We start from the raw sequence: 24,093 nt of genomic DNA on the forward strand, positions 1-24,093 counted from the left end.
GTAGTGCAATCTAAAGGCACATACACAAGCAGACCGGCAGGCCTGCTGCAAAGCATCATGAGACGCGGTGTGGTGTAAACTGCTGTATTATCCCTGGCACACTTACAGTGGGATTCCATATCAAGCACACATGGAGGGTGAATCCTGATGCTAGGACAGATATAAGCAGCTCCTGATGAGCGCAGAGCTCAGACAAAATGTTAGTGTTTCTGGTGCACTGTAGGAGTGATGTAAGCAGGCAGAACTAACGCTGTGTGGATGGGAAACTTAACTCTTGACTTCCTGTTCTGTTGACCTTGACACTCTGTAAGAATATTACTACCAGCCCCCTCATCCATACGTCAACAACAGGAGGGTTTTTCTGTTAATAATCCCATCAGCAATGGAAGCAGCAATATATAGGGATCACATCCAACAGTGGTAGCAAAATCAGTGGGTCTTAGCTTAGATATCGTTTCAGCCAAGTAGGAGCTGAGTTAGCAGAATTCTCGTTTTCAGCAGAAAAAGGTTACTGATTAACTGTGAAGGGCAGTGAAAATGATGGAGCAGGAAAAAAAGATCAAAACTTTCTAAAAAGAAGTGCATCTACAACCTAGCACTAGCTAGTCATCCACTTTCTGCACATCCTGAAGCTACCAAAAATTCTCAGGGCACAGCAGTCACAATTTTCCAAGAAAGGAAGGTTAGGGCACAGAGACACCTACGTACTATGCCAATGTCTCTTCAGTTAATTCAGAGCAATCCTTAAATTTATAGCATTGGAAACATCTAATGTGAGTGGTGTGTACTAATCACCATCACAACCATTTAGCATCTTAAAGCATCCTCATGCCAGATTCAGTACAAAAATTTTAATGTAATACAATATTTTAAAAAGCATTAATAGCATAAAATGCTAAAGATGTAGTATACTTGACTTCTACTGCTTTTCCTCATGTTTAAAAATATATATACATCAAGCACACATACACGTTGAAAGAGTATATTTATTAGCAGTACGTTGAGTATATAATTATAGAAAATTAAATAGGGTACTCTGAGAATTAAATTTATGGGGCAAAAGATACTATTATAGTAATTATTATACTAAGTTACTTTTGTATATGACATCAGAAGACTAAAATGTGACATTCTAGCACATAAAACCTTTGAGTCTGATGGAGTACTTACACTTCCAGTGATTTTGGTGACTTCTGGGTGAAATTCACAGTAGCACTTCAGCTACTGCTGAAGAAAGGTGAAGGATGGAGACACCATGTCCACTTTAAGTCACCACAGTGAACTGGCTGAAGAGTTAGAAACAGAGCTGACAAAATAATGCAGAATTTTAACTTCAGCCAAGTGGAAAATGTTTTTTTCAGCCTCTACAGGAGTTCATTTCCCCTTAAGATCTCAATATTTTAAAACTATCTAGTTTTCAAAAGTGAAAACCAGATGATAATTGAAATAAGTTTTTAATTTCATCCATGGTTATAATTAGCTCCTCAAGCCGCTCTTTCCTTCTGTGGTCCAGAACTCCTGGTCAGACCACTGTTCCATTTTGGGGTAACACCAGCAGAGCCCTATGGCTCTGTTGCCTGCCCCACTGACACATGGGGTCATATAGACCATCCAGCAGGCACAGATTAACATTAAACTGCAGCTTCTCCCTCTCCATCACTTCTGTTCTACTACAGGATGCAGCCACATTGGACACCAGAGCTTCCTCCTCTGGCTTAACTATTCCCACATCTCTGACCTTCCTGAAGGATTCACTACTACCAAGCAGTAGGCTGCTCTTCAAGACAATCAAATTGTAAGCTAAAATTGAACCACTAGGGTTCTGCCCTCCAAGAGATTCTTTTGAAAGAGCAATACTGCAGCCTTTCCTCTAAACAAATATTTAGGTGCTTTAAAATTTGGTCTGGCAGTAGACACAGAAAGACCCCACTCCCTGCAATTAAAAGGAGCCTTTTATGTGAAATGAAACCAGGGGGAAGGATAGAAAGCAAAATTACATGTAACAGAAATGTTCAGTTTACTTCATCACTAATAAAAATTATCTGCTGAAATTTGGAAGAAAGGTTTAATTACTTGACAGAAGGCTTCTTATCTCAGCTACTAAACTAATAAACATTTACTTTTTAAATATTATAACTTTCAGACTTCTCTAGTCAATCTTCCAGCACAGACAAAATAAAACTTTCTAACAACACAAGCACAAATTTCCAAACCCTAATATTTTTAAGAAATTTTTGTAAGGTCAGCTTTGAAATCATGACGGAAATAACCAGAGAAACACCTGTTCACTACTACTGACGCATACCTCTTACTATCAACTAGGTTTTATTTGTTTTTAATATTCACGAAGAGAATGTTTACTCTGATTTGATGAATCCAAAGTACAAAATCCTATCAGGATTTTGGAATGCAGAAGAATTTAGAGTATGTTCTGTTAGATTCCTGCAAAGGTACTAAAAAGGCAGGCAAAAACCCCCTATGTATGACTACTTTAAAGAAACTATTGTGACAATGAATCCCATCACAGTGCAGGCTCCCTTGCATTAATCTGATCTATACTTCTAACTGCTGTTTCCAAAGGTGTATAAACTCCCTAAAGACAAAATTATGCAAAAATAAACGTTCAATTACTCAAAGCATGGAAATGAAATTACCCTCTATTTACTCTGATCCAGCTGATAACAGCATCTGGTGCTTAAGTTTAACTAAATGGTGCCTGGAGGCTTTGGAAAAGCTCTGAAGAAACTTAACTGCGCTAAACCCATTCACATGGCCCTCCAAAGGCCTGCAGAGAGACCTGGAGCAGTACTAGCCAGACAGTCATTACAAGAAAACAAAACCATGTCTTGAATAGCTGTCACAGGAGGTCTGATTATAGGCTTCACAAATTACAAAATTACCTGGAAAATGTGGGTGTTCCCACCCAGCTTCAGCAACTGGAAGAACTGCTAGAAAGTGTAGCCCCTTAAAAACAAACAAATAAGACAGCTAGAACTTAAAGCTGTAAGACTGATGCACCTGGACTTTTTCAGCTACAGACCCTGTATTTTTTTTTTCTTTTCTTACAGTATTTTATTTTATATAAAGCTGTTCTGAACCACTTAAAATGATCTAGCATTTCATATCACTCTGTTTCACTGTCTGACTCCATCTAGATTCCTTCCTACTACTGGCATTCTTATCCAGACTTCTCTACTACTGGCTTTCATTCCTGGAGTACAGTCTTACAATTATCTTTGTCTAACAGTATCACAGTGCAAGATTCAGGCCTACAAATCTTTTATACTCTATGAGAACATAGGCATTCAAAGCAAACTCTGGCAACTAAATCTAAGCACTACACAGTTTTTCTAGGTTCCGAATTATTAATATTCAATTTAAGTTTCATAATTTTTAGCCTCATTGTTTCCAGTTGATTCCTAGAAAACTGCTCTGTGCAAGTTGAATGCCACCAAAGAAAAAATCCATATAATAACATACTTAAGTTAAAATACCCATTGTTATATTGAAAGATTGCCCAGGCACAATTATTTTCAGTGTTAACATTAAATTTATTTGTACATAAACAAAACATATAAGGAAACAGAAAAAAAAGTAAGCAATTACAGAATCATTAGATGAAGTATGATGTAAACAATAAATAAATGTCTAATATACACTAGTTTCATATCCCAGCATTTCTTTTTCTTTAGGAGATAAATAAACTCTTGAACTTTGCAATAGCAAAAGCAGAGAAAAAGACTACTGAACCTTTTAATACTGAAATCTACTCATTATTTCCAGTTATCCCTTTAAAACATCACACTGTCATTAAAACATCAAACTATCAAAGATGTATTCCTTTCCAATTCCCCTACATGGGAATATAGAATATATTACTGAAACATTTTTTAAAAAATATGATTATTTTGAGCCATTAAAAAGAGAGCAAAGCAAGTGTGGCTGTACAGGAATGGAGACCTCTGAGGGGAGCACAGGAGAACTGAATCATCCAGCCCAGCCTGAGCTTGACCCAGCACGGCCGAAGGAGGGGAACTGGCGCCACCCTGCGCTACGAACCTGGAAATGTTCATTTTTCAGCTATGATAAACAGTTGCACTATTCTTATCCGACTTACCATCCCCAGCTTTCCACTGAGATGTTCACCTGCAGCCAGCCCACCGTGCTCGTCTCTGGATTATCACACATTCGGGTAAGATCCCTTCTAACATGTCATCCCTGATACCAATCATTCACATCCACAAAATTTATATACTCTTTTCAAAATCCTATCCCCAACCCTCCTTAGGCATAATACCACACACATCTGGACAATACTTACCTGACTATGGCCCTCCAACAACTGCCCTTGCTAAGTTAATATGACTTCATTAGTTTGCTGCTCTTCATGATGTTACACAAGCAGTTATGAGCCTTATTCCTGCATTTGGAACCCATTTTCACTGCACATATTAAAACAGGAACACTCTCCAGGTCTAGGCTGTATATAGGACCCTGATAGACAATGGCCATAGAAACAATTATAAAGATATTTAAAAAACAGCTTTTGAACATATCCACAAAAATTTGTTCATTTTGTAGACACCTTTCTCTTGAGAGGTCAATTGCAAGAAATAAATCTTTCTTCTAGCTTCTCTAAGTTTTTCAATTTCATTGTGACTCTAAAAATCACCTCTAAAAAAATGAGACTTCAACTGTTATCACTTAATCCCACTCTAACTCATCATATTATAATGAATTAATATTAATTAAAAAACAAATCTGTGACTTGTGTTTCTGCAAATATCTTTCTTCCTTTAGAACTGATCAGAAGACAGTATCTTGTTTCTCATCACTACACAAAATTAAGCTCCAGTTTATTTGACAAAGTCAGACTTAGAACTCAGAAACACAGAACTCCATATTTATTATAAAATTTAATATGAGAAACTTACCTCCATCAGTACCTAGAGCCAAGGTCTCCTGCTTAGGATCCTTGTCAGGCTGCAGCATAACTCTCTTCTTCCATGGCCAACTTTCATTCTCATTGAAAAAAGGCACTATACATAAAATAGTGTCTCTGTCTGAAGTTGTACTGAGATACCCCTGTCACACAGATGGACAGAGGGAAGAGAAGTGCTCCTCGATCTCATAAACTATGTAAGTTTACATGAATTGAGGTGAATAAGTTTACTGTTTGTCAAATAGTCAGTGGTACTCAACTTCATTTGTGTAGTACTATGAAATCATTGCACAGGGTGAGCAGCCACACGTGATGAAAGGTTGTAAGATAGCACAGACACATCACAGAGAGATTAGGATTTCTGCAAGAAACAGATTCAGGGAGGTATTACAATAAGGTAAACACATAATGGAGCAACAGGACTGCACAAGTGCCTACAGAAACACAAGGAGACTGCAGAGTTGAGCTTGGATGGTTCATCTTTCTATATTGCTCTCAGGTTCACTGTCGTACCACCACAACAGCTGCCAAGTTTGCACGTTTGTACTTTAAAAAGACAAAGAAGTTTTCTGTCGGTGGGGCAGGTTTCCCGTTTCCCCGAGCGGTGAGGGCTCAGTCGCTGCCGTGTGTGACTCTGGTCCCTGAGGAGCCCCGGGCTGAGTGCCGGCAGCGCCGCTCGGGCCCGGCCCGCCCGCTCGGAGCCCACAGGCAATGTCCCGCCCGTCCCGCTGCTGAGGCGATGCGCTGGGTGGTCCCACGGAAGCCTCAGACAAGCCCGCTTATCCCTCGCCCCATCCGTCTGGGAGGGGGAAACCCTTCCTCAGGTGATGAAATGGGCGGTGTCTCTCGGGGTTCTACCGCACCTCACACGGCAGCGCGGGCAGAGCTCGAGTTTCCCGAGTGCAGGCGCTTCCCCGATTGCCATCTGTAATCCCATTGGAGCTTCCAGGAGAAACGTGCCAGTCAGCACTAACACATCATCCATCTATTCCTCCATTATTTTCCACTGAGCTGGTGGAGGTGCCATGAGGGCTGAGCTGGCAGCTCTGACCTTAGCAGCTCCCCCGGGCAACTCAGCAACTGATCATTTCCACATTTCCTTAACTGCTTTTCAACAGCATATCTATTAAAAGCAGTATGCCATAGAACAATAAACTACTTTCTTAAAGAAAATGCTTGAATAGAGGATTAGAAAAATCCTATTTTTATAAAGAATGCAATGAAATGGTGTAGTTTCAAAACACCTTCGATACCCCACTCACCTGTGATGTGAGATTCTGTTTTTACAAAGCAGAGCTGAAAAGTGAAAATGCTCTCTTTATAGTGATAGGAATTTTGCACTGAAAGTTAATCGCTGTGTATCACTTGGCCAACTGTAAATCAGTTATACCAGGACTGGCCTCTTGGATAATTTACAATACAATCACTTAAAATTATATAATCACTTATAGGAGAAGACACACATAGACCTCTTTCTAGCCCAAACCCTCTTAAAACCCAGCTGAGAGAGCTGACATTGACACCAACCCAAGAATCTGTGTACAGGACTCAAGTTCATGCAGTTTTTTAATAAGTTGACTAGTGTTGTTAGCACTTCTTGTTATTAATATTTGATTGGAGCAGTTAATGATCTCCCCCGCGTAAAATACAAAATTGCTACAAGTGAACAAGCAACATCAGCTCTAAAGTTTTGCTTATTTTTCCAAACAACCACATGAAAAGGTTAACTCTGAATTAAAGAATTTTATTTTGTGCATTTCAGAAATGAATAATGACATTTTCTAAAATCAGTTGTTGCTGTGATAGACATACATGTAAAACATGTTTCCATTTTACATTACAACATGCAGTGTGAGAATGATACATTAGTTTACTTGAATTCTCAAGTTAATAATCCTTGAATAAATCAAGACCTATAAACTGTGTGAACATTGGTAACAGTTAAAATTATTTCAATTAGAAGGGAAAAACCCACACGACAATACATATCAAGAAGCACCAACTGGAACACAATGGATGCACAGTTCTTACCAAGTTCTTTAGTTTACTTCTAAAAGATATTTTACCAATTATATTTTTGCATTACTAGAAGTTTTTGAGTGCAAAATATAAATGATACTAATAAATGAAAAATACATCTCAGGATCAGTCAACATAAGTCAGCTATTTTAGGGGATAATTACTTGATATAGATGCATATCAGCTCATCTTTTGTGTTAGATTTTTAACATTGTTTTCTTCCCTCTTCATTTTTAAACTGTCTGGCTTGACAAAGTGTTGAGTAGCTTTTTGAGGAAAAAAAAAAAAAAAAAAGAAAAAACCCAAACAATTAAACCACCCCCCTCTAAAGTTAATGACCTTCAATCTTACTTTTGTTGCTACTTAACAGCAAAGTCAACCAATACATATTTTTCCCTATTTAAAATATTTGTCACTAAAACTATGCTCAACTAATCAGTGCAGAAGCAACATTATAAATGGGCACGTTTAGAAGTTCCGTAACATATGTATTTTTGTGTACACAGCAGTGATTTATCTTTAAAATTTTACTACTAAATTAGAAAAAAATCCCTAGCAGTGACAAATATGCAGTCTCTATCAGCAGTGCGGTTTGAAAAACAGTGGAAAGTAATCTGTACATAACAAAGGAAGGTTTTGATGAAAAATTTCTCATGTTTTTTTTCCTAACACTTAAAGAGTGTTATTGCCAATGTATTTAATTTTGATACCTGGAGGAAATCTTTTTCAACAGTCAAAGCTGCACTTACAATTTTAAAATGTTTTCAGGAAGTAAGAACAATTTTTTCTGCCATCTTGTTCCTGCTTTCTAAGTCAAAGGAGTTATAAAACATACCCTGAAACAATAAACAGGAAATAAATATCTAGGAGAACAGTAAAAAGGTAGTGATACAGTAGGACACAAACCTTAATATCATTATCAAGCATTTTGGAAAATTCAGTACAGTATGAAAAATACTTTATATGCCTCTTGCACATTAAAAAAATAATCTGTAGTTGACATTTCAGTAACATTTTTGATCAAATGACATTTCTTATGCATTGTGTTGAGAAAATAAAAATTTCCTAACCCATGTACGGCAGCAGCTCAGAAGTTAAGGTATAATATAGACCTTTCCTACTCATAACTTGTAAGGACTGAACACTTCAGCAAGGGAGTTCAAACGCTTACTAACTTTTCAAATAAATAGTGTGAATACAACCACTTCTCACAGTTCATCTCTCCTCAGCCTGTTAACTTGCCCTCACATGTATCTATGTGTAATACATCTCCCTGCACAAGACGGCACGTGGGCACTGTACTTTGGACAAGATACAGAAACATTAAAATACAGACATGATAAAATCTCCATCTACATGTTTAGTGCATTATAATTACATACTGTATTTATTTTTTTTCAGCATGTGTTGTTTAACATTAAGAAATGCAACAGTGCTTTTGCTTTCCTGTCTGTGATGTGGGGAGAGTTTTCAACCTCACTCTCTGCCTGTTCATTGTGCTAAGATGGACAAAGTTGTATGAATAGAGTTGAGAATTACCAACTGCAACTTCTGTTCACCACCCTTCAGTCTGGGAATACTGAACTGAATTTAATAAAAGCATGTAGGCATCCAAATACAAAAAAACATGTGTTTTGCATCATGGTCACTGGATTTGTTCCCAAAGGACACCACACAGAGGTAGCATGCTTATTGTTACTTCAAAATTTCAAAAGGCCCAGAAACCTCATATTTTCCTTTCTGATCGTAGGTCAGTACCTCTTTCCATTGATATTAAGTGTTCCCACCTACTTCAACAGAGCTAGGACTTTCTCACGAATGAAGGGCTGAGGTGACCATATCTCTTCAATAAATTCATTTAATTGAGCAGTCAAGCACATTGACTTATCTTTGACTTCTCCTAACATATAGGCTGTGCATTGTAGGCACATTTCTTATGAATTACTCATGGTGAAAAACAGTTTTAAATGAAGAAACAAGTTTGCTACATGGCCCACAGTATTTAAATAAATAATGATGGACTAACATAGAACATTATCTTATTATTGCTCGAATTAGCTCCCAAAGTAAAGTCCTCAAAATTTTATATGTAACTTTTAAGGTTGGTTTATTACAGTATTCATATTCATACACTTTATTTATGTGGTTTCTTTGTGAAGTGTTCAATTGAACACACACAAAAAAAATCCCCATAATACAGTTCAATGGGGAGACAACATATTATGCCTTCAATAATGTATGGTGCTAGAGCAAAAGCATACCAAACTCAGAAAGCTAGAGGTTATTCTACTCCCCTTTAAGCATGCATTTGCAAAACATCCATTTACTCTTTAAGAGACAAAGAAAAAAAAACATAAGAGCTGTGCTACTTATTTTTAGCTCAGGAAGGAGCTGTTTTGTTACATTAAGATTTTGATTTGAAAAGGCTAAAAAACCAAAGCTACTTAAAATTAGTTTGTGCATATTCTTAAAATTGCTCCTTACTAGAAGTTTCTGCATCAAGTGTGCACTGCAGTTTTATTTTATTGTCATGGCCTGATTTGCAAAAAACCCAAGCCCCACACAGTTATAGGACACAGGAGCTGCTGGCGTTCAGCATCTTTGAAAGCCAGGACACAGCTTAATTGATTGTGCAGAACAGTTGATTTCCCTTGCAGTGTAAGCCAAGTGTTCATTTATGCCCAATAATAAGACCACAGAAGTTTCATCAAATCAATCAAAATAACCTTTTACAAGTCATAAAGGACTTCAAGGATAACACCAATCGACCAGGCCTGAGTTTCACAGCTAAAAGGACAATACTGTCCATTTTCATTAGTTAGTTCTGGAAGCCCCTTCCAGGATGATCTAATAAAAGAAAAAACAAGTGAGTATTGTTGTTAGATTGTAGATTGAAATTAAAAGAACATTTTAAAACCTTTTAGAAGATTAACTCAGTAGGAAATTGAAAAGCACGACAAAAGATCTGCTCTCCTACAGGCACAGTATGCCCTTTAATAATTAAAAGCTAAATATTTTTTTCCCCTGCAGCTGGGAATTGTAGTGGAGGTGTCTTCTTCAAATCAGACTCTGTTACTAATAACAACTGAACTTACACTACTGGTGTGTTGCTCCTGTTTCTCATTCAAGTAGTTTTGCATTTGGAAGAATATGAATGACCTGTGAGATAACTGAATGGCATTCCAACTACACTTGAAATTAATTATGATACTAAAAGATAACATCTGGAAGGTACTGTGACTACACAGGCCTTTTCTGCCTTCCTAGGAGTAAAGAACCCCACAAACTAGCATTCTTACAGGAAAACTCATAAGTCGAGCCTGTTGCTACATTTATTATTCTATACACTATGAAATACCATAACAAAGTACACTACTTTAATAAGACAGAAAACCCAAGGAGTGTTACCAAACTGCAGAAGAGGAAAAACAGTGTTTGTGGTTTGGCCTGAGGGAGAACTCAAAAAGCAAGTTCCTCTGTCTTCTTAGAATAGCAAGGTTATTAGTATGACAGTTTCAGAATCTTAGTTTCCTCACTTAAAACACAAGAAATCCTAACGATATTTTGCATCATCTTATCTGCTGCAATTTTAATCTGTCACTACTACCCCTTTAACTAATATGTTTTAATGGTTGTTCTGAAATACTTTGATTTAAAAAAGAAAAACCTCACCAACATTTTTCTCTGAAATTAGATCCTAATTTTTACATAAGATTTATTTCATCCAGTCTTTATATGGGTATCCATAATTTTTCAATCTATAAAAGGCACTAGATCTCACCTGAATTTGAAACCTGACTTGTGATCTGCAATATCTGTTTATATTGTAGATTTTGACTTTTACATGAAATTGGATAGGTAGATACACTAGCTAGAACAAACAGGTATCTTACCTTTCAAGATGAACATAGTGGCGAGAAAGAACATTCTTAATCATAACTATAGTTTTTGCATGTATCTCTGGACCAATCAATCTAGAGAAGTACAATTTGGCACGAAGAAAATACCCAATTGGCCACACCCATTCCTAAACAAGGCAGGAAAAGAGATTATTACTAAAGGGAGTCCATTTGAAAAGCAGACAACACTTTCTCTAAAATTGAAGGGACTGGCTCTTACAGGTCCTTGGTGATAATTAAAACCTCTGGCTAGATTGTAGTTGTCATTGTCAAGAGCATTATCATATACTCCACAGTACACCATATCACTGCAAGAAAGAAAAAATGTATTATGCAAAGAAAGCCTTATCAAAAATAATACACAGAAAAGGAAAACAGAAATTAACCAAAAAATTTGTCATGGCATTTACATTTAATGATGTTTAAGTTAAGGGGGTTTCCACCAGGTTCTGTAATTTAATTAACAGTGGAACTCCAAATATTGTTTAAACTAGTAGGCAAACAGTTAATGTCTTGGAAGGACTTAAGTTCCTAATTTTGCCCTTTTGCTTTTACTCAAACTGTAGTGATGTGCACTCTATCATTTATAAATATGTCCCAAGATGCAAATTCAACATCTTTTATGACACCACATTTGACTTGCTTACTGTGTGGCATCCAAAACAAACAAAAAATCAATTGCACGGACTTCTAGAACAGAAAAACAATTGTTCTGGAAGTACTTCCTGCAGCCTTATTTCACAGGTATGAGGATTTTACACACTATCTCCCCCCACTCCCTTTCCCACAAGAAGTAATTCCTACTGTCCTGTTTTGTATTTAACACTTAATCTTATCTCTAGTGTACTTACTCTGGGTCTAAGGTTTTCATGCCTAATGGACCAAGTAGTTTTTCCTCTGCTATCTGTAGAGCTTTCCAAGCTTTCTCAGGTGTGAACAACTCTGGGGCCTAATAAAGTAATACAGATTTCACAAATAATCTCTGTGCGTATACATAAGACTGTGTATGCAAATGGAGAGGACAACAAAAAGCCCAAGTTTTATATTACTCTGCCTTGCAGGTTCAAGTTGACTCAGTAAGCATGAAGGCAGAAGCTATCCAGTCCTTTCTTCAATTTAATTTTATTTTAAATACACTTGTCAAATATTATTTCTGAAGCTCTTTAAAAATCCAATAGCAGCCCATGGTTTTTAACCAATCTGATGAGATAAGTGGCCTCCCAGACCTAATCTAAAACAACATTCTGAATACATCAAACACTGCAAACTGGCAAGTCCTGTCATGCTGTATTTTTAGGAGATAGTCCAAGCTGAATCAATATTAAAAGCATGGGGGGTGGGGGGAAGCTTTCAAAAATTTATTCTTAGCAATGTATATTCTTGATACAGTGTCATGCAGATGGACCTTACAATGCAAGCTTAGTTCAACAGTAAAGACAATTTTAAGCACCAAGTCCTCCTCCCATTTCCCCTCACTTACCACAACCATTGCTACTGTAAAATTTGGCCTGAGTTGGTAATCACACCATGGACTGGAAGCTCCATAGCTGTCCTTATAAATTCCACGTTTGTGAACGAGATCTGGATGTTTTTCATTGGGATCTGCTGGATTCTCAGAGACAAAGAACAGCTTTTCAAAGTGTCCTTGAATTTTCCTGTTCCACTCGTCGTATGTGATAATCTCCTCCTTTCCTGAAAGATGTTACATACAGATTTCATTTTCTGAAAACAGCCACAGTGGCAACATCAGAAGTATGCTTCCCAAATTCCTGACACCTAACAGGAGTAGACCTGGGATCACCTTTCTCCAGCTGGTGGTTCCCCACATTTAGGTCAGTTCTACAGTCCATAGGAACAGCTCACTGAAACTTCTAGGGACACTAACACAACAGTCTTTGCAAGGTACATATTCACTTGGGCTGGTTATGCTTAAAGCAATTTCGTAATTAGAAGAGTATTCTCTCTAGAACACAGGGGACTTCCAATGATATTCATGTAAATATTCCCAGGAAGGGGATTTCTGTATTCTGAATACGGGGGGAAAAAACAGGAAGAGAAAATAAAGACATGTCCTGCATCATTTCACTTTGCATTCTTGTAATGAAGGATAAAGTTTTTCACCTTTTGCCCCTAAACCTTCCTGGGTAGCTTGATAATAATCCCTAAGGTCATATGGTCACAGTTTGATTGTTTTAGTTATTTTTATACCCCAGTAACACAATTATGAGATGTGCCTGTTTTTACCATGTCTTTTTACAGTGACTCCACGGAATGGAAATATGTTTTTCCCAGATAAATCCAGCAACCAGCGGACAGTTGACTTGCACAGTCCAACCATTTCCACAGCAGAGCCATCTCTAAAATAGTAGTGATAAAAAAGCCCAATAATTACTTTAGGAAGGCTATTGAAGTTCAATGAGTAGCTGAGTAAAATTTAGATTTTTTAAAGCATCTTATTTAGACAATTTCTTTTTTCCTATTTTCCTACTGTTACCCTATTTCTCAGTCTGGGAACAAACTTGATTGTAAACTGGCTGGCAGATACTTTTTCTGTACAACAGTCTTACTTAGTCATATTACCATACACAGTTAATTAGCACAGATTGAAGATAATTTTATACGAGTGATTAAAAACATGAAAAAAGAATCAACCCCAAAAAACTTTGTCCTCTGATGCTAAAACTGCATTCAATACAGAGCTTCTTATCTGCACATGCACTTCTGTAACTGTATTAAATTCCAGCAAAGATGCCTGCAGCAGTTTGCTAGCACATAATACAGCTTATTTTTAAAGTGCTTAAATCTCAACTCCAAAAATGTAGGTGTTGAAGATATTTTTGAATTTAAAGTAAGAAGTACTCAAACAACACAATTAGCAACGTGTATCTCCTATAGTAAGTCTAAATAACAAAGTACTGCTACTATTACAAGTGTACAATTTTTCCTAAATTACATTTTACTATGTGAATTCAAAATCCAACTCTCAGCATGGAGCTAAGACTCTGACAGAATCTGAGGGTTTCACCTGCCAAGAACAGACTTTTTAACTTCAAATCAGCATAAAGAAAAAAACTTCATTAACATTTTAGTAGGTAGAAACATTTATAACATTTGAGATACCACCTCTTGGATGTATTAATAGAAGGCACAGTAATAGTTTTGCAGAAGAATGTCAATTGAAAATGTAATTAAAAAATCCGGTCCCCAAAGCCTGGAGTTCATACCTTGGAGTAGCCGGAATTCCTTTGTTGCGAGCTTTTTCACTCTCTCCCATTTTATCCATCCAAGTGCCACAATTGAAGCGGTTCCCTCCAAACACAAAGCCAGTTTCGTGGTCAATACCTGCAGTTACATTAAAACCTGCCAAGCAAGAATATCAGGTGTGAAGTTTGTTTTTTAGACAAAACAAAATGCCAACTGCCCTTGCCAACCCAAATCTCCTTAATAAACAATAAAACCTCCAAACAAGAGATCTGAGGTGGGTTCCTAAGACCAAGTAGACTTAAAGTGAAATTTTAAAACATAACACATAACTTGTACCGTAACATGTAAACAGTTGCCAATAATAAACAATTCATTAGGTACTTCTAAAATATTAAGTGTATTTAAAGTAATATGTTTTAGTTACGGTAAACATAATTAAAAAAAATGTGCTCAGTGGTTACTGGAAACAAAATATAAAATGTGATCATCAACTTCTGAATTGTACAGTAAGAGTTCTATGAATGTTACCTTCGTCTCTCATGTTTTGATCAATCTGTGGACCAGCATTCCTTTCCCGGAAATTTATGCCTTCCATATGTCGTTGCATTGCTTCCTGTATTACTTCATAGAGGGGCTGATCCTAGATTTGTTGCATGTTTGGATGACATGTGAAAGGCAAGATGAAAAACAAGTAGAAAGGTTCTATCTAATGTGCAAATAGTAGCAATGCTTAAGCCTCTAGTTTATGATCCTTCAAAATAAAAACACTATTTTCCAGCAGCATCCTTCCCTAGCTATGGCAACATACTGTATACAGTTTTCCATATAAATATTTGTCCAAGACTAAAATCAACAAAACAATTTAGAACCTGCTGGAATTTTTTTCTCCTTTCCCAACCCCCTGCACTTGTCTAATCAGTGATGCAGATGCAGCAAGAACTGTCTAAAATGCAGAATTCTTGTGCTATAATCAAACCTCACCATAAAAAACAGCCACATATTCTTGTAGCTAGAAAATATAACATCCTTTCATTAACAAATTATAGTTGTATTAAATACTTAAATTAGAAATCATCTTTACCACAGTGCCTGCAGGCTGAGGTGAAGAGTCATCTCTTGGGTACATCCTAGAGACAGGACACCTGAGAATGTCTAATCCATTTGGAGCAATTTTACAGTAGTCCTGGATACACTGAAGCCACCACCACACAGCATCACGACAGTTGTATCTGGCATGTGTGCCCCCGCCAAGCAGATTGGGAATGAGGCCATGTCTTAAAGTCCCACCAAATGCTAAAATGATGTTTCTAGAACAGAAAAAGAGCACAGTCTTCACTAAGTTGCTTTCAGGGCCATTACTGGACAAAGTATTAAGCACAAAGCATTACAGCATTACCTTAATAGCAAGGTAGGTCAAGAAGACAGAGAATTTTTAAGGCAGATGCCAAAAGTTTGCTGTTGAAAGCTACAAATTACTTCATTTAGCATGAACTTCTTTTGCAATAAGAAGTCACTCATTCCCTACGTATTCCTCAACATGAATACATTTAAATCAGTTGGTACAAAACATACAACATCTATTCATATAGAAGAGATAGTTTGCTTTAGGGATATAGACCCTAAATCCAGATCCCACTGAGGTCACAGGGAAGGTTTTTATTGATATTGTTTATGATTACCCTGGTATCCATTCTGATGGGTGGGGTGGAATGGGGACGGAGGGCAGGAGTAGATGGGAATTTCCTATTAAAATACAGAGAGGTGACAGCAGCTGAGGTTATGAGAAGTTTCACTTGAGAACCGTTGCGCACACCTTGCAGAAAACATGGATTCCAACTAGCTTTAGAAACGTAAACATACTATTAGACTGCAGATCTCACTGCATGAGAAAGCTAATAGCTGGTAGAATGTACAACAGCATAAATACATGCTAATTTAAACCAAATAATTTTTATGTTTCTGTCATGTGTCAAGCTCCACCCCCATTAAAATTAATCAAAATATCAAATCCATCTGGTTTATGTATGCTATTTGTCAGGTTAAACATTTACAGATACCAGATTGTAACGATCCATAATTAGCTGATTTCTAGTATTAACAGACAAATACTAGCAGTTACAAAAAAATCATGCCGGCAAGCACACCTTTCTTATAAAAATAATATTCTCTTGCTACTTCGAATTTTTACATAAGAAATTCTGGAATTATTTCTCAGCAATAACGATGCAAATAAATGTGAAACAATCACTTTGTTTAAGGACAAACAGTAGTGTTACAGGGGTTAAAACTATCTTAATCTATACAGAACATCAGCTTTGTATCCGCACTAAGAAAAAAAGAGAGAATCATTTTAGTGGTATTTTTAATTCCACTTAGGGAGAGCTCCCAAACACATCTAGTGCCATTAAAGTTTTACACTGCACATCAGCTGTTTCTAAAAGCTTGTGTGTCATCTCAGGTTTTGAGAGCATTGCTTTTTCCTAACTCCCAACAGAGCCAATAAGGACTAAGGCTAAGTCAGTCTTACCTTGCTTCGAGATAGCGCCCGGTAACCAACATGAGACCTCTTAGTGCAATAAAAGTGTCCCTTCCCCAAGAACGAAAAATTCCAGAAGAAAAGTGAGGTAAACCTGAAAAGAAATGTCATTTTTTATCTAATGTATTGATATAGTAGAAATTGCCAAGCATACAAGAAAGTATAAAGTAAGAAGAAGTAGAAGATATATTCTCATTTATAATTTTATCCTAGATAAAATATTTAAAGTAAAAAGTCTTCAAGACCAAGTTTTTACAGGATGAAATGCACCTTATTCTAGAACAATATCTTCTAGAATTTCAAGATCACACAATGGCATTTCTCGTATCAGTAACATTTAAATTTGTATTACATCACTTGGTAACTTACCCAAGTGCCATCCCTTAATTAAAAGAATCAGAAAGAAAACTAACAAAAAGTTGTTAGAACTATGGCAAGATTATAACGTAACACTTTGTTGGCAAGAGTTTATGTATGAGAACTGTGCCATCTCAGTAGCATAAAGGGGATACAATTGTTCCCAGCTACTATGAAAGACATCCTGTTTTTCTTTTCCAGCAGCTTATAGCATTACCTTGTACTGCAGACATTATAACATACAGCTTTAAGAATGATTCTAAATAACAAGGCATAATAATTACAACAGTAAGATCCATACTTGCCTTTTCTTCCATTAATTAACTTCTATGATCTCCCAAACAGAAAGTTTCAAACTAGCAATCTCTTGTGCATGCTTGATGTAACAACATTTTCACTTCTATCACTTACTGATATAAAGTATTTGCTAATACTCAAATATGGCCTCCACACCTCTGCAATTTTATAGTACATGGCAGCAGCACTTGAGAATGGCAATCCATGTACAAATAAAAAATCTCAGGCACAGCTACCACTGAATATGTGAAGGGAATATTTAAAACCAACCCCCTTAGTGTAATTAATCTTTATGACCAGTTTAAGGGAACACTGTGCCTCTGTGCTTCTAGGTAACACTAAAGCAGGCAAATGGAATGTTAATAAAATCCAGAAACTAAAAGCAACAAAACAACACGAAAGGCAGACAGCACTCACTCCAGTGAGAGAGATGCCACTGCATCTGTGGATGTTTAGAAGTTTCCATGGCTTCAGAAGAGGAATGGGCCAACTCAGAACAAAAATAAATTCATTCTAAACCACAGAAGATAATACTTGGGTCACAGAAAAGTGCGCACAGGAAGATTGCCAGATGCTGGCAGAACATTTGGAGGTATAAACACTATTTGCTGACCGCTTTTATTCTCTTTCCTTTGGGAGACTGTTTCAGATCAGGAGATCTGGTTTGCTAATGGTTCTTTTCCCGAGAACTTGTAAACAATAAATTCACTCTTATTATTCTATTATAGTTAAGTTCTTAAATTCACATTTAGAAAAGATAAACTAAACCCCATCATGATAAGTATATTCAACTCAAGCAAGTCTTCTGTAAAGAAAAACAATATTGTGGATTTCTATACATGATAACAAAGACAGCTAAAAATGTCTCTAAATCCAGTGTCAGCAAATAAAGATCTCCCTCCCAGATCCCATCAGCAGTAACAAAATGGTTGTCCCCAAGAAGCACTGCCAGCCAAAACTCCCATACTTTTAAAAGGGCAAATCTGTACCTTACACACAAAGCAAAAGTGAGTGAAATTGCTACCCATATTTCATACATTGTTGCTGACATATGGATCCCAAACGCACTGCAGAAAATTTTAACAGAGTTACTAAAATCAGTTTAACTATTTTGGAAGACTTTATTTGTTTTTTTAAAGGTTGCTCTCACTTACCAGCTGCCAAGGAAACACAACACTGTTCTTTCTCATTTGTAATCTCATTGAGCCTATAGGGAACATCATGTAAGGAAGGAGATAGATTTGGCAGACAAGAATATTTTCCTATTCCACACATCTGGACTGAACCCAAGGAAAGGTGTTTAACAAACGTTGATCCATTTTGCACAAAGCTGTAATGCAACATAACTAAATTAATTTTACATTCAACTACATCAGTCTAAAAAATGTTCCTTTTTTTCATTTACAGAAAGCTACGTTAAGTATCATGCATAATATAAAATCTAAAAAAATTATTACTAGTATTTTGCATTAAAAATTTTTACATAATTTAATTTGTAGATCACTCATTTCCCCAAAATGTGTGCCCAATGTCAGATTTAAAATTTATTACTTTCAATGGGAGTTTTTATGACAAATATTCCTGAAAAAAAGGGTTACAAAAAGGAAATTGTTTTGGTTTAGTTGATGCCTATACACAGACTTAAGACTCCAAAAATACAATAAAAATATTTTACTATGAACAGAAGTCTGTCAAACTAGTCAGTCTTTTTCGATATGGTATTTTTATGTATATTCATATATATATATATATATATACACAAAAACTGCAAATCAAAAAATTTGTTAACACATGGTCTAAAATAATGCAATCTGCATTCCTGACTAGTTAATCTTCAAGCATTTTCATAAAATATACTATGGTCCATGATTTTACAGCCACACCGAATTCTATTCCTATTTTAATATCCGTATTTTCACAAAACAGTACTGACTTGTTCAGCAGGTTTACAGCTAGAAAACAGTCTCTATTAAATCAATCTCCCCTTTTCAAGAAACAAAGTAGCAGACATTGAAGATTAAACAATTTTACCCTTTTACATTGGAAAAGTATGAAAATATTCAAATTACATTCTCTAGCAGACAAAACTTGAAGATGCAAATATATACAGATACCTCTATAGCTCTGATACGCCAAGCATACCTAGACATCTGATGCCATGCCACGTCCAGAAGGGTTGTGTATGCACCCACTAATATGGCATCAAAGTAACAGGGGATGAGGTAACGTGGAATTCTCTTTAGGTACACAAACATGGCCTTCAGCCATTTACCAACCTAGTAAAAACACAATACAATTAAAACTTGGTAAGATCAGGACTCAAAACCCATTGCTTTCATGATCCATACAGTTACAGTATTTGTCACAGTTTTTGTACATGTATTACACCCAAATTATGCTGTGTCCTCCTGCTCCAAAATTTCAGCTAAGAGAGATGAACTCTAAGAAAAGTAGTAGGGAAAAATTGCATTTGTAATATCACATATAAATGGTTCAAAATATCAAGTATAGAAAGTGACTATATTTTGATAGTCTTGTAGGAAAAAAAGAACTATCACGAAACTGTTATTAAAATTGAGTAGCAAAGAAAAGGTACAACTCAAAAGGCATCACTATAACCCCAGCACTGGAAGGAGGTTTCTCATTGTTTAAAAAGATAGGACTGAAAAGATGAAGTTTGAGATCAGGAATAGAAAAGTTATCAGAAGGTTATATTATGTACAGCCATTAGTGAATACGACTGCAGGTCTGGGTCCGGGACTCAGGATTGTGGAGATTCACATCCTTGTGTCGCTGCAAAATGTTTGACATTCGCAAAGTATTTCTCTTTCCTTCTAGACCTGTTAAATAACATCATGACAATCTACTGGAGAGTCACTAAAGATTTAAACCTTGCAGATAAAGACCATATCTGTAAAAATATTACACAGCTATAACAGTATCATATTCATGTATGCCTTAGAAGTACTTAGGCACTCTTCTGAAAGTACTTGCTTAAAAAAACCAAAAAACCAAACCTAAAAAGTAACTTCATTTTTATTTGAGGAAAAGCAATAATCATGGAGGGACCCCTGCCAGCCCTTATGCAAGAGCTAACAATCCCTCTACACTCTACGTATTTTTCACTTCCCTTTTGCATTTGTCTGTTCTTAAATAGGATTGAGGGGAGAGAAGAAAAACATAAATAGTTTAATCACCTAGAAGAAATTTCCTAGACAAGAAATATGTCATACACAGTCTTAATTTAAAAATATAGCAATAGTTGAAAATGAAACAAAGTAGCGATTTAAAACTCCAAAGTCACCAAATAAGTATTTTTACTTACTTCTGCACAGGCTCCAGCACGTGAAATCAGACGATTACTGACATAATCAATCATCCAGTCCCCAGATCTTAAATTATCACAAAATGGGTGACCCAAATCATTCTTTGGTCTAATGTCTGCCATCACTGACATTAACCCTGAAGATACAAACCAACTCTGTATTAAAAGACACACCCCTGTCACAAACAGCAGTTACCATTCGGGGGGAAAGGTACACAGCAACAGATGCTTTAACTGGATTTAACTGTATTACTTTTTTTGATCAGCATAAGGAGTGAGGTCACTCAAGTTATGTAAATGAAGGTGGAATAACTAGCATGATGGAATTCATATGTTTGGTAAATGACAGAACTCAGTAATCCAGTAATGCCTGGGGTTTCATTTATGCAACTTTTCACTGGAGGTATACTTGTCTTTTTACTTTAAAAGCCAAGGTATTGGTGTTAAAACGTATATTGGGCTGTAAAGTCAAGTTTCAGAGTATTGAGAGAGAGGGGGTTTGTTACAGTGTGTGATTTCCTGGGGACAACACTGATTAGTAGCATGGTCAACTAGAAAAAACTTACTGTTTTTTATTCAAACAATGTCAGTGGCAATAAAACAGCCACTCATTACGGTATCATCTAGATTGAGCACCTCTAATTTACTTTTTTAATTGAAATGCAGAAGTTATTACCTTGGAGGCCTGCATATTTCAGCGGCGACCAGTTTGGTATATCGTAACACCCTCCACCATCTTCTTGTTCTTCTGCCTCACATCTATACAGCACCTGATTTAGCTCGGCCAATGTCAGTTTAGACGCAATACTGAAAAAACAGTGCAGAAAAAAAAAAAAGAATAAAACCCAAAAGAACATTAGTAGGGAAACGGGGAAAGAATTTCACAGACAATTCTAATTTTAGATCTACATTAAAATACTAAAATATATACAACTCTCACAATATTTAATCTTCGAAATTAAGAGCTTGAGTTTTCAGATGGTCAGAGACGTTCTTCTCAGAGGTTTCAGTATTTATTTAGAAACACAGTATTAAGTACAAAACTCAGTCAATCACACCCCAACAGTGAGAAGCAGTCTATATTAGAAAGTTTACTTTAGGCAGCGATTACACAGAACTGGGAAGTTTTTTGTATTAACCTTACTTAGTATTATACATAAAAGAAGACTATCTCAGTGTTTATTGCACTCCGACAATGGAAATCCATCTGTACCAACAACCACAAAAAACCCCAACAACCCCTCGCTTTAAGTTTACATAATATTCTCTGCTACCATTGTATCTCCCTCGGTTCTACTTCAGGAACTCAAAGAATACTCACGAAGAAAACAGGGTTTTTAAAATCGGTGCTGAATGATCATCAGGAAGACTTCCAGATTTAAAATGAGGGCTGAACTGGATCAAATGGTTGCGGAGGATTCCAACAGCCTCCTGTGCCTTTGGGTCAAGGCTGACTCTGTAAATATGAAAGCACATCTTGTAGAAATATAGCACTTAAAATAACTATTCTCAAGTCTCCTCTCTCTCAAGTAACACAGCCCTTTGGCAATGACAATAACGTACCTGAATACTATTATACTTCCCGGTGTTAATTTTTCAAATTCTATTTCTTGAACAAATTCATTTGGCCCTTTTATGGCAGTTCCAGCTTGCTTTATGATTTTACTGTCTTTTATCTTAGAAAAGAAAACAAATTTGTAACTGAAATTCAGTGTCTTTTTCTAATGTAACAAATAACAAAATATTACATCAGAATGTGGGTGAAGGAGGCTAATTACCTGGATATGCTCTCTGAGTTCCATCGTGAAATTAGGCAATCCATTTATAAAATGTAGATCTTTTTTGTAAGGACTAGCACTTCTCTCAATAGTCCTAGCCTCAAGTACTACTTCTTCAATTTTCCCTGAAAAAAGTTAAATCATGTCGCAGTTCTTAAGATACTTCAAAAGAATAGTGATTCCTTTGAAATTATGAAGCAAAACCTAAAACTAAAAAACCTAAATATTCAAGATACAGGTCTCTGTCACACAGCAAAAGAACAGAAACATATGGGGAAGTGTATTTTATGTCTTATAAAGTGTATTTTGTATCTTATAAACATTCACTACATGCTCATATGCTGTGTTGTACTTAAAATGGTGATTTTTGTTATTTTATAATAAATTAACCATAATAATCAGACAACAATTAGTGAATTACAAGCTGTTTTTTACTGGTCACCAGTTTTCTTAGTTTCCCTATTATCCTTTAGATTATATATGTACTGCATATATATTTTCTTTATATTAATTTATGCACTACAGTTAAGATGTACTTTAAAACTACAAAATAGTTATATATAAAAAAGCTGAATAGCAATGATATAAACAAATATAATAAAATTTTAGCCTTTTTCCCCAGTAAAACACACTTAATAAACAGTAATCCCCCCAAATCTGTAAAATTAACCATCTTGCTATTAGTTAACTATTATATTGTATTATATTATTTTGGGAACTAGTAATAGTTAACTATTACTAGTTCCCAAACAAGACTATAAGCAACAACACAACCTCATGAGGAGCTTGCAGCAGGAAGTATACTCAAATATGAATGTTTGTAAAAACCCTAAGGAAGGCAAGTTTGCAGTTTCTTTCACCACTTAGGTGCCTACGTATTAGGACATACAAAAGGAGTGTTATACACTGAAAACTCTCACATGGATTGCATGTGCATCAAGTGAAAAAGCATGGAATTAGAATAACCTAAATGTTTTTACACCTGACAAAGCAAACTGATTACCTGGGATACACATTTCAGGTACTTCATTACTGTAGAAGGAAGTTTTAGGGTCCCTGAAGGCCGTTCGACACACAGCCACAACGGACTGGTGTGTGGTAGGGCAGTGTCTTGTCACTGCAACGATATCTTCATCGACTTGATCTACATACACCTGCAAAAGACATCACATTACAACTGTGCTCACTCAGAGCATATACGTGAAGAAATCAGTGTCACCCTCACTTCTTGCCTGATTAAAGCCTTTAGCCCCCAGCTCCTGATGCAGCCTGTTTATGGCCAGCCTTCCTGCCAGAATTCCTGTTTGGAAATTAACTTCGCCAGAAGTCAGATGTGCTGCTGGATTCCATTTTGCATAAAACCTCTCTTCAGATACTACAGAGATCTGTAAAGAAATTAAGATTTAAGCAAATATGAATTACTCTGGGGAAAAAAACTCAAACTATCATGCCCTGAGGTCTGAAATAAATAATAAATTCAAATTCCATATGAAACTAAACAACCTAAAGTAACGCTATCTAGTAAACTGCTGAAATTTCAAATAAACAACTTTAAAATATGTGTTAGAGGACAAGAAAAAGGTTACATTTTGCAAAGCAACTTAGTAGTTGAACTGTAGACACATACCTGGTGTGGCACTAGTTCATCATAGCCTTTGGTGCTTCCTGTAGCACAGCATGCCATGGAAACAATCATTGCACTTGGAAGAGCATCATAGGCAGATCGGTGCTGCATT

The 24,093-nt window shown here is 36.3% G+C and overlaps 1 protein-coding gene across 2 annotated transcripts in view; it reads right to left on the reverse strand.

The window, feature by feature from the left end:
* Positions 1-9,042: 9,042 nt before the first annotated feature.
* AGL (amylo-alpha-1, 6-glucosidase, 4-alpha-glucanotransferase) overlaps positions 9,043-24,093 on the reverse strand; it is a 30,570-nt gene continuing 15,519 nt past the window's right edge. For both annotated transcript variants that reach the window (XM_027892342.1, XM_027892341.1), the window contains exons 14-33: positions 23,985-24,086; positions 23,590-23,742; positions 23,361-23,511; positions 22,358-22,482; positions 22,143-22,255; positions 21,901-22,035; positions 21,256-21,386; positions 20,580-20,716; positions 19,397-19,530; positions 18,409-18,584; positions 16,592-16,694; positions 15,146-15,371; positions 14,593-14,704; positions 14,085-14,220; positions 13,105-13,217; positions 12,341-12,552; positions 11,712-11,809; positions 11,081-11,168; positions 10,855-10,988; positions 9,043-9,808 (exon numbers count right to left, since the gene is read on the reverse strand). In XM_027892342.1, coding sequence (XP_027748143.1) covers positions 9,691-9,808; positions 10,855-10,988; positions 11,081-11,168; positions 11,712-11,809; positions 12,341-12,552; positions 13,105-13,217; positions 14,085-14,220; positions 14,593-14,704; positions 15,146-15,371; positions 16,592-16,694; positions 18,409-18,584; positions 19,397-19,530; positions 20,580-20,716; positions 21,256-21,386; positions 21,901-22,035; positions 22,143-22,255; positions 22,358-22,482; positions 23,361-23,511; positions 23,590-23,742; positions 23,985-24,086 — 2,697 coding nt within the window. In that variant the 3' untranslated portion in view covers positions 9,043-9,690. The remainder of the gene's footprint in view (positions 9,809-10,854; positions 10,989-11,080; positions 11,169-11,711; positions 11,810-12,340; positions 12,553-13,104; positions 13,218-14,084; positions 14,221-14,592; positions 14,705-15,145; positions 15,372-16,591; positions 16,695-18,408; positions 18,585-19,396; positions 19,531-20,579; positions 20,717-21,255; positions 21,387-21,900; positions 22,036-22,142; positions 22,256-22,357; positions 22,483-23,360; positions 23,512-23,589; positions 23,743-23,984; positions 24,087-24,093) is intronic.

This window comes from Empidonax traillii, unplaced genomic scaffold (assembly GCF_003031625.1).
Source record: "Empidonax traillii isolate 1590-97213 ecotype Southwest subspecies unplaced genomic scaffold, ASM303162v1 scaffold347:size1123457, whole genome shotgun sequence".
Classification (NCBI taxonomy): domain Eukaryota; kingdom Metazoa; phylum Chordata; class Aves; order Passeriformes; family Tyrannidae; genus Empidonax; species Empidonax traillii.